Below are 12638 nucleotides of genomic sequence, written 5' to 3' on the forward strand. Positions count from 1 at the left end.
GTGTGTGATTCTGTTGTTAGGTGGAGTGCTCTGGAGAACGTTCCGTGTCTGCTTGAGAAGAGTGTGTGATTCTGTTGTTAGGTGGAGTGCTCTGGAGAAGTCCGCTAGGTCTACTTGTGGTCAAAGTCTTCCGTTCTTATTTTATTTCTGCTGTAGGATTTTTATCATGCTTCCTCCATCTTCTTTTGGCTTGCTTAAAAGTCACAACTCTTTCAGTATTTCTTCCTGGCTCAATTTCTCTTTAATTCTTTTTTTTTTTTTTCTTTTTTAAAGATTTTATTTTTTCCTTCTTCTCCCCAAAGTCCCCCGGTACATAGTTGTATATTCTTTGTTGTGGGTTCCTCTAGTTGTGGTATGTGGGACGCCGCCTCAGCGTGGTTTGATGAGCAGTGCCATGTCCGCGCCCAGGATTCGAACCAACGAAACACTGGACCGCCTGCAGCGGAGCGCGCAAACTTAACCACTTGGCCACGGGGCCAGCCCCTCTCTTTAATTCTTTTGATGCTATAGCTCCAGTCTCTTTCCAGGATTTTCATTTCCTTGGGGAAAAAAACTAGACCCTCATGCTAGACTAAGTTCTTTTTTTTTTTTTTTTTCCCTGCTTTATCTCCCCAAATCCCCCCTGGTACACAGTTGTGCATCTTAGTTGCAGGTCCTTCTAGTTGTGCTATGTGGAACGCCGCCTCAACATGGCCTGACGAGCGGTGCCATGTCCGCGCCCAGGATCCGAATCAGCAAAACCCTGGGCTGCCGCAGCAGAGTGCACGAACTTAACCACTCAGCCACGGGGCTGGCCCCTAGACTTGGTTCTGTAGTAGGGATCTGGCCTCTCTATCATGGCACCCTGATGGTGACTGTTTCATTACAGTGCACACTGCTGCGATGCTGCATTCCCAGTGCCCAGCCCAGTGCTTGGCTCGGCATTACCTTAAATACCTAAGTGAGCATTTCCTAAGGTGATTCATGTACATAAACACCATACAATGATTAAAGTCAGGAAAATGAACACTGATGCGATATCTTTCTGTACTCTAGAGACCTTATTTAAATTCTACCGACTGTCCCAATACAGTGATTATATTTCCTGAGCCAGGATCCAGCCCAGGGTCACACATTGCATTTAGTTTCCGTATCATTTAGGATCATTTTATCTAGAATAGTTTCTCAGCCTTTCTTCATCTTTTATGATATTGATATTTCTGAAGAGTAGAGAACATTTATTTTGTAGAATGTTCCTCAATTTGGGTTTGCTTGAAGTTGCTTCGTGATTATGAGGTTAAGCATTTTCCCTGAGTTGGTGGGGGGTGTGCAGAATAAGTGATGTTGTGTCTTTATTGTATTATGTCTGGAGGCACACTATATCAGGAGACAAACTGGTTTGTCCCATTATTGGTGATGTTAACTTTGATTGTTAAAGTAGAGTCTGCTAGGTTTGTCCAGTGTAAAATTATTATTTTTCTCTTTGTAATTAATAAGTAATTTATGTGAAAATATTTTGAACTATGTAGATATCTTATTCCTCATCAAACTTTCACTTAGTAGTTTTGGCATTCACTGAAGATTTACTGCAGTCAGTTATTACTATGATGGTTGCCAAATGCTGATTTTCTAACTCCATCATTCCTTGCACATTTATAGCATCCTAATGTAAGGAAGAACTTTCCTTCCTCTTTCTGTTTCCTTCCTTCCTTCCTCCCTCCCTTCTTCCTCCCTCCCTTTCCCTCCCTTTCTTCCTTCCTCTCTCCCTCCCTTCATTCCTACTTTCTTCCCCCCTCCTTCCTTCGACTGTGGGTCCTTATTTTATTCAGTGGGTTCTAATCCGTTGCTATCATTCTTTATTTTGTAGCCCATTGGCTAAATTTGGCTGATGGAAGGCTTTCCAGCTGCCTTCTGTAACCTTTGGACATATTCCCCATCATTTTTTAAGCACTTCCTTACTTCCTGGGTCACAATATTTGGTTCATTTTGTGTTTTCCCTGTCCCAGCTCTGAAATCAGACATTTCTCTAAGGTGTTCTAGTTCCTTTCATTGGAGAATGGTATTTGGAAACCCAAATCTGGGCACTAAATATGCTTATTGCTACTGAGGGTCGTTGCTTCTAGGACCTGTGAGAAGTCATGCTGTTATCCAGAATTCATACTGGTAACTCCAATTCCAACCTAAAATCCCAGGGCTCTTTCCAGTCTTCCCCTGTATCATATTTATATCTTCTTCCTCCAACAGTGAAAAATCTAGCTTCTAAGATTATCAATATATTTACTCATTTTCTCAACCTTACCATGTATGGAGAGTAGTTTCAGAATTACTAACCAATATCACTGTAAAAACAAACCTCTAAGTAGAATTCAAGGATTGTCTTGTGGCTCTTTTTGTCTGTATACTGAGGATAAATATACAAGGCACTGCGATCAGAAGTTCGTCGGATTTGTTCTTCAGTCCTCCCTCTCGGTGTAATTATGTTATTTATTTGAAATATAGTTAGTGTAGTTAGGCTCATTTGTTTCTGTTTGTATGCCATTACAGGGTTCCCCATCTTTATTGATTGTTTTTTTAACTATATAAAACGTGAACATGGTTCTAAAAGTCAAAACTATACAAAAAGGTACACGCAGAGAAGCGTCACTTCCTCTCTCATCCTCCCGTCTCATTCCCACCTACCCTTGGAGGTAGCTAATCTCATTTGTCCCTGCTTTTTTGCTCCCGTGGGTTTTTGTTGTTGTTGTTGTTGAAAAAAATAAACAGATAGATGTTCTTATTTCTGTTTCTTGTGCAAAAGGTAGTATATTTCATTTGTTCTTCTGTACTTGGCTCGTTTTGTTTTGTTTACCAGCATCTCCTGGAAGTCAGTCCATATCAGCTTGTGGAGATCTTCCTCCTTCATTTCCACAGTGCATGGCACACTATGTGTGTGATGCATGTTGCAAATGTTTTCTCTCAGGTTGTTACTTATGTTTTGGCTTTGTTTATGGTATGTTTACATAATTGAAATTATCAATTTTTTTGTTACATTGGGATTTGAATTACAGCTAGAGAGCCTTTTCTTATATCCAGGTTTTAGAGGAATTCACTCATGTGTATTGAGCTTCTTTTATGGTTTTCTGCTTTACATTTAGATCTTAGACTCATTTGGAGTCTTTTCCTGTGTTTGGTGTGAGGTGTAGGTCTGATTTTATCTTTCTCCAAATGGCCGTCCCAGTATCCCAGTGCTGTTTGTTTAAAGGCCCATGTTTGCCCCAGTCATTTGAGGTGCTGGAGTTTATCGTACCCTCGCCCAGTTAACATCAGATTACTGGCTACACCGTTCTTCTTGCTGTTCCTCTGCTGCGTGGGGCCAGTAGTATGCACGTTGCAGGGTTTTTGTTCTGTGATAGGATAGCCGATGTGAGCGACCTAGTATAGTGCCAGCCTGTTGGTACTTGCTGGAATCGTTCCCACACTGGTGCCTGCCTTATCTGAGCCCTTGTTGCTCTTCTGTCTTTATGATTTTGCCTTTCTCTCTTCTTCCTCATTTGTCTCTGCTTTATTCCGTCTTATTTCTGCTTTGTTTTACCTCTGTGTCTGTTGACTTTCCAGTTTGGTGCCTTGTATACGATCTTGCACATGCTAGGAGCTCAGTAACTCTCTCTTGAATGAATGATTAAACGATTGTTGGATTGATTCTTAAGACCCCTTGTGGTGATTTTTTTTTTTTTCCAACTTTTCCCCCACTTCTTAACTATGGCTCTTCTTTTCCTTTTCTCTGGCCTGGGTCTCAGCCTGCCTGTGGCATTGATTTTTCCTGTCTGTTGACTCAAGACTCTGGTCTTGATGATTCCTTCTTTCACTGGCTCACAATAATGTTACGCATGGGCTGTCAACACTTTACGGATGTCAAGAAAGATCAAATCTGGGGTCAGCCCCATGGCCGAGTGGTTAAAGTTCTGTGCTCTGTGCATCAGCAGCCTGGGTTCGCAGGTTCAGTTCCCGGGTTCAGACCTACTGCACTCATCAGCCATGCTGTGGTGGCATCCCACATACAAAGTAGAGGAAGATTGGCATGGATGTTATCTCAGGGCTTATCTTCCTCAAGCAAACAAAGAGGAAGATTGGCAACTGATGTTAGCTCAGGGCTAATCTTCCTCAAGCAAACAAAGAGGAAGATTGGCAACAGATGTTAGCTTGGGGCAAATCTTTCTCACCAAAGGAAAAAAAGGAAGATTGAATCTATTGCACACTAGTATTTTTAGACCTTATTTTTTTTTTTTTTTTTTTTTGAGGAAGATTAGCCTTGAGCTAACTGCTGCCAATCCTCCTCTTTTTGCTGAGGAATTCTGGCCCTGAGCTAACATCCGTGCCCATCTTCCTCTACTTTATATGTGGGACACCTACCACAGCATGGCTTGCCAAGCAGTGCCATGTCCGCACCTGGGATCTGAACTGGTGAACCCTGGGCTGCCGAAGCAGAACGTGCGAACCTAACTACTGCACCACTGGGCCAGCCCTTAGACCTTATAATTATTTTATTGAGTAAAACTAAATTAGTCTGACTCACTAAGCTCTCTCGTGAGCTCTGCTCTTGTTACCTTCCTACAGATTATATTGTTCTGGGTCACTGCAAATGGCTTCCCCTCCCCTCAGCTTAAGTACTGGAGTCAAGTTAATCATTAAATGAACCCTCATTATCACTGGTGCCCTTTCTTTAAAAGATAGACGGAATGTTTACTCCCTCTCCCTGGTTGGGGACTTCCTAATCATGTCCTATTTGGATGAAGTACCATATGAAGAAAGAAGAACCCACCTCATTCTGACCCCATTGTCTTTCCCTTCCTTTCTCCAAGGGAAAAGAGTAAAATTCAACAATATAAAGGCAAATTGTTAGAGTTAATGAGATAAATCCAGATGACCTATCATTTATTAAACATCACTTCATGCCAGAAATAAATGTGTTAGAACACATGAAAAACGCGCAAAGCACGGGAGTACACACCTGAGCTCAAATCCTCCTGTGGAGTAAGCAGCTCTGTCGTCTTGAGAACTCATAGGAATGAGTACTTAACCTCTCTAGCACTTGTTTCCTCACCTGCAGAAAGGGGCACACTAGGAGGACCTCCCTCATATCGTTGCTGTGGTTGTAAATGAGACCATGTGTGGAAGTCCTTAGCATAGGTTCTGATTCCTTGTAAGTGCAAAATAATGTAGCTGTTGCTGTGGTGGCGTTATAGCCGCCTTGCGTAAACTCTGCTTCAAAGGGATGCTTGGAGATGGAGTTCTCGACTCTGTAAGTACCCAAGGATTGTGTCATTGGGCCTTGATGATTTGAATCTCTTCTTTAGAAAGTGAATATTTTTTTAAGCATGCCCTTTTTCTTTATTATTTATAGTTCTACCCTCTCATCTCTCATTGTGATTTTCACAAAATCTGCAGGAAACACAATCCTAAGCCACCTGCCTCTTCACAGTTGTCTGTTGTGGTTCTTTCTTCCCTGACTAGAAGAGGATTTTGCATAGGCAATGGATTTTGCATAGGCAATTTTCTTTGTTCCCTTTTCTCAGAGTCTCTCCATTCATTTGCTCATCTTTCACCTGTCCATCTATCCTTTTATCTGTCCACTCATTCTTCTGTCTTGTTCCAAAAACCATTTGAGGCAGCTTACAGAGAAACAGAATACCAAATAAACAGGTGAGAAGATTGGACCAAGATTAGACAGCAAGGGCAGAGATGATCTGGCATGAGCGTTGTGGGCAGTGTGAGAGGCGCGCCTCTGCCCTGTAAGTTATAAAGATTGACAGTAGACATGTGCCAGAGTCTCCAGCAGACACGAGGGAAACGGGATCTGTGGGAGATGCTCTCTGTCCATTAGATAAACAGTGGTTTAGGGGAGGGCCAGCTTCTCCTGCTACTGAGGCTTAGGAGAATATTTTTTGAGTGTTCTATGAAATCAAAGGATATTTCCTCTTTTTTGTGTCAGAGTTCTATGTGTAGTTGATTCCATTCTGTACATGGAAATTTCTCCAAAACTCTCCCCATATGAGTTTGATGGCTAGGGAATTAGGTGGTTCTGCTTATTGACAGGGGTTGGCCAGAAATAGAAAATGACAGCCACAGAAAGGATATTAGTATTTATAAGTTATATTTTTTTTAGTGCTGTACCATTCAGAAAATGCTTTCATATAGTTTATCTCCATTTGAGGAGACAGTGTGGTCTGCTAGCATTAAGAGCTTAGAGAGTGAGATAATGCATGCTGACTGCATTGTCTTCAGGACCACTAAGCTTGTTTTTGTAGACATCTTACTTTTATATAATGTAGTTCGTGTTCTTTAATAAAACGTTTCAGTAGGGAGGAAAGCTTATTCTGAGTTAATTAACATTTAATACAATGCTTTGATGGTAAGGCTATTATAGGGAGGACATAAGCTGGGAAGACTTTGAAGACAGTTTCATTATTTAAATTTCAGTAGGGAATATTTAAGTTTTATCTTACTTCTGCCCCTCTTTTAAATTAACAAAGAAATAAGACAGAAAGAGCAAAAGTTTTTTTCTTTTCTTCCTCTCTGTTTGCAGGTGCCCTCACCACCAATGGCATAAATCCTGACACCAGCGCTGAAATTGGACGTGCTAAGAACTGCCTTAGCCCCGAAGACATAATTGACAAATATAAGGAGGCCATTTCCTATTACAGCAAGGTGATCTGTCTTTGTGAATCCTTTACATAATTATGTTTTAATCAGAATTTCCTATTTTACATTGTGTAATGCTGTAGAATCTCTTAATTACTTGTTTCTGTAAGTATTCATGTATTATTCGCCAATGCATAATTCTGTGTGCCTAAAAATGTTTTTTTCTGATTCAAAATAATGTTTATTCAATTTAATAAGTTTGGAAAAAGGGGGAAAAGAGGCTGTCATAGCCCCACTACTCAGAGATAATCATTGTTACCATTTTAATAGCAATTTTCTGGACTTTTTGGCAAGGTATATTATCTATATCATAAAAAATGATGAGCATTCTGTATTATTTACTGTGTGGAGACCTACATTTTTCATTTGGCAGAGTGTGTTTTTCTACGTTATTAAATCTTCCATGGCATGATTTTAATGACCTGTATAGCACTCCATCTTGTGGATGAACCATTCTTTTTACTTTGGACTTAAAAGAATTTGAATTCCAAATATGCTTCCTGAAATACTGAAAACAGAGAACTGAAATTGCACAGAAGAATGGTGTTAAGTCAGAAAATGAACGTCCCCTCTCTCCCCCCCCTTATTTCCTGTGAGTAACAACTGTTAACAATTTGGTATAGATCTTTCATGACCTTTATTCCTGTGAAATATATATACGTATGTATATGTATGTTTCATTTGCAAAAGTGAGATCATATTATGGATGCTACTCTACAGCTTGCCTTGTTCTGTCAGCAGCACAGATGCCCTCCCACTGCAGGCTTGCTTGATCCTTTCAAATAGTGTGGAAAAGTCCTCTAAAACGTGGACGTGGTCATGTATTCATCAACACCTTGTGTGCGAGACTGTCATGAACTAGACACAGGGAGTATGCAGCACCTGGAACAAGATGAAAGGCTGCTCCCACTGGCTCACAGCTTGCCATAATTTACTGAATTATCATCTTGTTGAGGGATACTTAGGTTTTCTTACTTTTTTTTTTTCAAAAACTTTTTATTAAGATTATGATAGATTACAACCTTGTGAAACTTCAGTTGTACATTATTGTTAGTCATGTTGTAGGTGCACCACTTCACCCTTTGTGCCCTCCCCCCAGCCCCCTTTTCCCTGGTAACCACCAGTCAGTTCTCTTTGTCTATATGTTTAACTTCCACCTATGAGTGGAGTCATACAGAGTTCGTCTTTCTCTATCTGACTTATTTCACTTAACATAATACCCTCAAGGTCCATCCATGTTGTTATGAATGTGACAATTTTATCCTTTTTCATGGCCAAGTAGTATTCCATTGGATATATATACCATATCTTCTTTATCCAATCATCAGTTGATAGGCGCTTAGGTTGCTCCCATGTCTTGGCTATTGGAAATAATGCTGCAATGAACATTGGGGTGAATGGGACTTTTGGAATTGCTGATTTCAAGTTCTTTGGACAGATACCCGGTAGTGGGATGGCTGGGTCATATGGTATTTCTATTTTTAATTTTTTGAGAAATCTCCATACTGTTTTCCATAGTGGCTGCACCAGTTTGCATTCCCACCAACAGTGTATGAGGGTTCCTTTTTCTCCACAACACCTCCAACATTTGTCACTTTTTGTTTTGGGTATTTTTGCCATTCTAATGGTTGTAAGGTGATATCTTAGTGTAGTTTTGATTTGCATTTCCCTGGTGATTAGTGATGATGAGCATCTTTTCATGTCTCTATTGGCCATCCGTATATCTTCTTTGGAGAAATGTCTGTTCATGTCCCCTGCCCATTTTTTGATCAGGTTGTTTGATTTTTTTGTTGTTGAGCTGTGTGAGTTCTTTATATATTATGGAGATTAACCCTGTGTCGGATAAATAACTTGTAAATATTTTTTCCCAACTAGTGGGTTGTTTTTTTGTTTCAATCCTGTTTTCCCTTGCCTGGAAGAAGCTCTTTAGTCTGATGAAGTCCCATTTGTTTATTCTTTCTATTGTTTCCCTCGTCTGAGGAGTTATGGTGTCCGAAAAGATTCTTTTGAAACTCATGTCAAAGAGTGTACTGCCTATATTTTCTTCTAGAAGACTTATTGTTTCAGGTCTAATCTTTAGGTCTTTGATCCATTTTGAGTTTATTTTTGTGAATGGTGAAAAAGAATGGTGAATTTTCATTCTTTTACTTGTGGCTTTCCAGTTTTCCCAGCACCATTTGTTGAAGAGACTTTCTTTTCTCCATTGTAGGCCCTCAGCTCCTTTGTTGAAGATTAGTTGTCCATAGATGTGTGGTTCTCATTTTTTCTTTTTTAAAGATTTTTTTATTTTTCATTTTTCTCCCCAAAGCTCCCCAGTACATAGTTGTGTATTTTCAGTTGTGGGTCCTTCCAGTTGTGGCATGTGGGACGCCGCCTCAGTGTGGCTTGATGAGTGGTGCCATGTCCGTGCCCAGGATTCGAACCGGTGAAACCCTGGGCTGAAGCGGATCACGTGAATGTAACCACTTGGCCACGGGGCCAGCTCCTCTCACTTTTCCACTGTTAGATGTTTACTGAACATGTTTTTTTTTTTCACAAGGAGACTTTTTTTTTTTATTGAGTTATTGATAGGTTACAATCTTGTGAAATTTCAATTGTACATTAATGTTTGTCAGTCATGTTGCAGGTGCACCACTTCACCCTTTGTGCCCACCCCCCACCCCACCTTTCCCCTGGTATCCACTAAACTGTTCTTGGTCCATAGTTTTAAATTCCTCATATGAGTGGAGTCATACACAGATTATCTTTCTCTCGCTGGCTTATTTCACTTAACATAATTCTCTCAAGGTCCATCCATGTTATTGCAAATGGAATGATTTTGTTCTGTTTTGCAGCTGAGTACTATTCCATTGTATATATGTACCACATCTTCTTTATCCATTCATCTGTTGATGGGCACTTAGGTTGCTTCCACGTCTTGGCTATTGTAAAGAGTGCTGCAATAAACATTGGGGTGCACAGGACTTTTGGGATTGCTGACTTCAGGCTCTTTGGGTAAATACCCAGTAGTGGGATGGCTGGATGGTATGGTAGTTCTATTTTTAGTTTTTTGAGGAATCTCCATACTGTTTTCCATAGTGGCTGCACCAGCTTGCATTCCCACCAGCAGTGTATGAGGGTTCCTTTTTCTCCGCAACCTCTCCAACATTTGTTGCTATTAGTTTTAGATATTTTTGTCATTCTAACGGGTGTAAGGTGATATCTTAGTGTAGTTTTGATTTGCATTTCCCTGATGATCAGCGATGATGAGCATCTTTTCATGTGCCTATTGGCCATCAGTATATCTTCTTTGGAGAAATGTCTGTTCATGTCTCCTGCCCATTTTTTGATTGGGTTGTTTGATGTTTTGTGGTTGAGTTGCGAGAGTTCTTTATATATTAAGGATATTAAGCCTTTGTCAGATATATGACTTGCAAATATTTTTTCCCAGTTAGTGGGTTGTTTTTTTGTTTCAATCCTGTTTTCGTTTGCCTTGAAGAAGCTCTTTAATCTGATGAAGTCCCATTTGTTTATTCTTTCTATTGTTTCCCTTCTCTGAGAAGGCATGGTGTCTGAAAAGATCCTTTTAATACTGATGTCAAAGAGTGTACTGCCTACGTTTTCTTCCAGAAGCCTTATGGTTTCACGTCTCACCTTTAGGTCTTTAATCCATTTTGAGTTTATTTTGGTGAATGGTGAAAAGGAATGGTCAATTTTCATTCTTTTACATGTGGCTTTCCAGTTTTCCCAGCACCATTTGTTGAAAAGACTTTCTTTTCTCCATTGTATGCCCTCAGCTCCTTTGTCAAAGATAAGCTGTCCATAGATGTGTGGTTTTATTTCTGGGCTTTCAATTCTGTTCCGTTGATCTGTGCACCTGTTTTTGTACCAGTACCATGCTGTTTTGATTACTGTAGCTTTGTAGTATGTTTTGAAGTCAGGGATTGTGATGCCTCCCGTTTTGTTCTTTTTTCTCAGGATTGCTTTAGAAATTCGGGGTCTTTTGTTGCCCCATATGAATTTTAGGATTCTTTGTTATAATTCTGTAAAGAATGTCATTGGGATTCTGATTGGGATGGCGTTGAATCTGTAGATTGCTTTAGGTAGAATGGACGTTTTAACTATGTTTATTCTTCCAATCCATGTACATGGAATGTCTTTCCATCTCCTTATGTCGTCATCCAATTCTCTCAGAAAGGCCTTGTAATTTTCATTATATAGGTCCTTCACTTCCTTAGTTAAATTTACCCCAAGGTATTTTATTCTTTTTGTTGTGATTGTGAATGGTATTGTATTCTTGAGTTCTTTTTCTGTTGGTTCATTACTGGAGTATAGAAATGCTACTGATTTATGCAAATTGATTTTATACCCTGCAACTTTGCTGTAGTTGTTGATTACTTCTAACAGTTTTCCAATGGATTCTTTGGGGTTTTCTATATATAAGATCATGTCGTCTGCAAACAGCGAGAGTTTCACTTCTTCCCTCCCTATTTGGATTCCTGTTATTCCTTTTTCTTGCCTGATTGCTCTGGCCAGGACCTCCAGTACTATGTTAAATAAGAGTGGTGATAGAGGGCATCCTTGTCTCGTTCCTGTTTTCAGGGGGATGGCGTTCAGTTTTTGCCCGTTGAGTATGATGTTGGCTATGGGTTTGTCGTATATGGCCTTTATTATGTTGAGGTAGTTTCCTTCTATGCCCATTTTGTTCAGAGTTTTTATCATAAATGGCTGTTGGATCTTGTCAAATGCCTTCTCTGCATCTATTGAGATGATCATGTGGTTTTTATTCCTCTTTACTGAACATTTTTGTACATGTATTCTTGTGTTCTTGTATGAATATTCCTTTAGGTAAGATTTCTGGAAATTTAATCACTGGATATGACATTTACATTTGTCATAGGTTACTTTCAAGTTACTCTCCAAATTCCTTCTCCAATAGGGAATGAAAGATGTAGAATAATTTATTTAACCAATTGTCTATTACTGAATATCATTTCATTTCACTTTTTCTTCCCAGTCTTGTAAACAGTACTGTGATAGACATCCTGATAGGTAAATCTTTCGGGACTGATTTTTTTTTAAGGGAACAATTCCTAGAAATGGATTTGAGTCAGAGTGTACATGTGTTTTTTAGAGTTTACGTGCCATATTGTCCTCCAAAAAGGTCCTTGATGGTTTTTTCTCTCACTAATGAACACTAGCTATTATATCTTTTAAAAATATTTGCCAATATGATGGGAAAAAGTAATTTTTTGTTATTTTAGTTTGCATTTGTTTACCAGAGAGGTATTGACCGTTTGTCGCTGTTGGCCATTTGTATTTCTTTTATGAATTATCCATTGGGTTCCTTTGCACAAGGTTAAGTTAGGCTGCTTTTCTTGCTGCTTTATGATAGCACTTTGTATTTATGAGTATTAGCTCCTGGCCATCACTGACATAGATTGCAAGTCTTTTTCTTAATGTTCCTTAAGTTTTGTTCATGAGCTTTTTCTTCTTGGTTGTGGTAAAAAAATGTTTTTAATATCGTAAATCTTTTCTTTAAGGGTTTTACCTTTGATAGTATGCTTAGAAATACCTTCTTACAATAGAATAAATTCTTTCCCTCAGTTTTTTAATCTCTAAAATGGGGATGATAATAGTACCTATCTCATAGGGGAGTAGTGAGGATAAGCTGAGTTAATGTATGCAAAGTATTGTATTTGCTGTCATAGTTATTTTTTAATATTTACACCATTATCTGTAATTTATCTTGTGTACATTATGACATGAGAATATAATTTATCTTTTTCTGGGTGATCATCTAATTGCCCCCCACAATTTAATTCATACTGATTCTCTCTGATTTGAAATCCCAGCTATACTGAATGCTTGCAGATACCAGAGTCTGATTCAGAGCCTTTGGTTCCTTCTGCTCATCTGTTTTTTCTTACTCCAGCACCGTGATTTTATTTATTTATTTTTTGAGGAAGATTAGCCCTGTGCTAACATCCGCCACCAATTCT

At 39.3% G+C, this 12638-nt stretch overlaps 1 protein-coding gene across 5 annotated transcripts in view; it reads left to right on the plus strand.

Annotated features, from left to right (window-relative positions):
* The window catches only part of TRAPPC9 (trafficking protein particle complex subunit 9), a 622060-nt gene that overhangs the window by 40253 nt on the left and 569169 nt on the right, over nt 1–12638 (plus strand). For all 5 annotated transcript variants that reach the window (XM_046642579.1, XM_046642581.1, XM_046642580.1 and 2 more), the window contains one exon: nt 6542–6663. In XM_046642579.1, coding sequence (XP_046498535.1) covers nt 6542–6663 — 122 coding nt within the window. The remainder of the gene's footprint in view (nt 1–6541; nt 6664–12638) is intronic.

Source organism: Equus quagga, chromosome 16 (genome assembly GCF_021613505.1).
Source record: "Equus quagga isolate Etosha38 chromosome 16, UCLA_HA_Equagga_1.0, whole genome shotgun sequence".
Classification (NCBI taxonomy): Eukaryota; Metazoa; Chordata; class Mammalia; order Perissodactyla; family Equidae; genus Equus; species Equus quagga.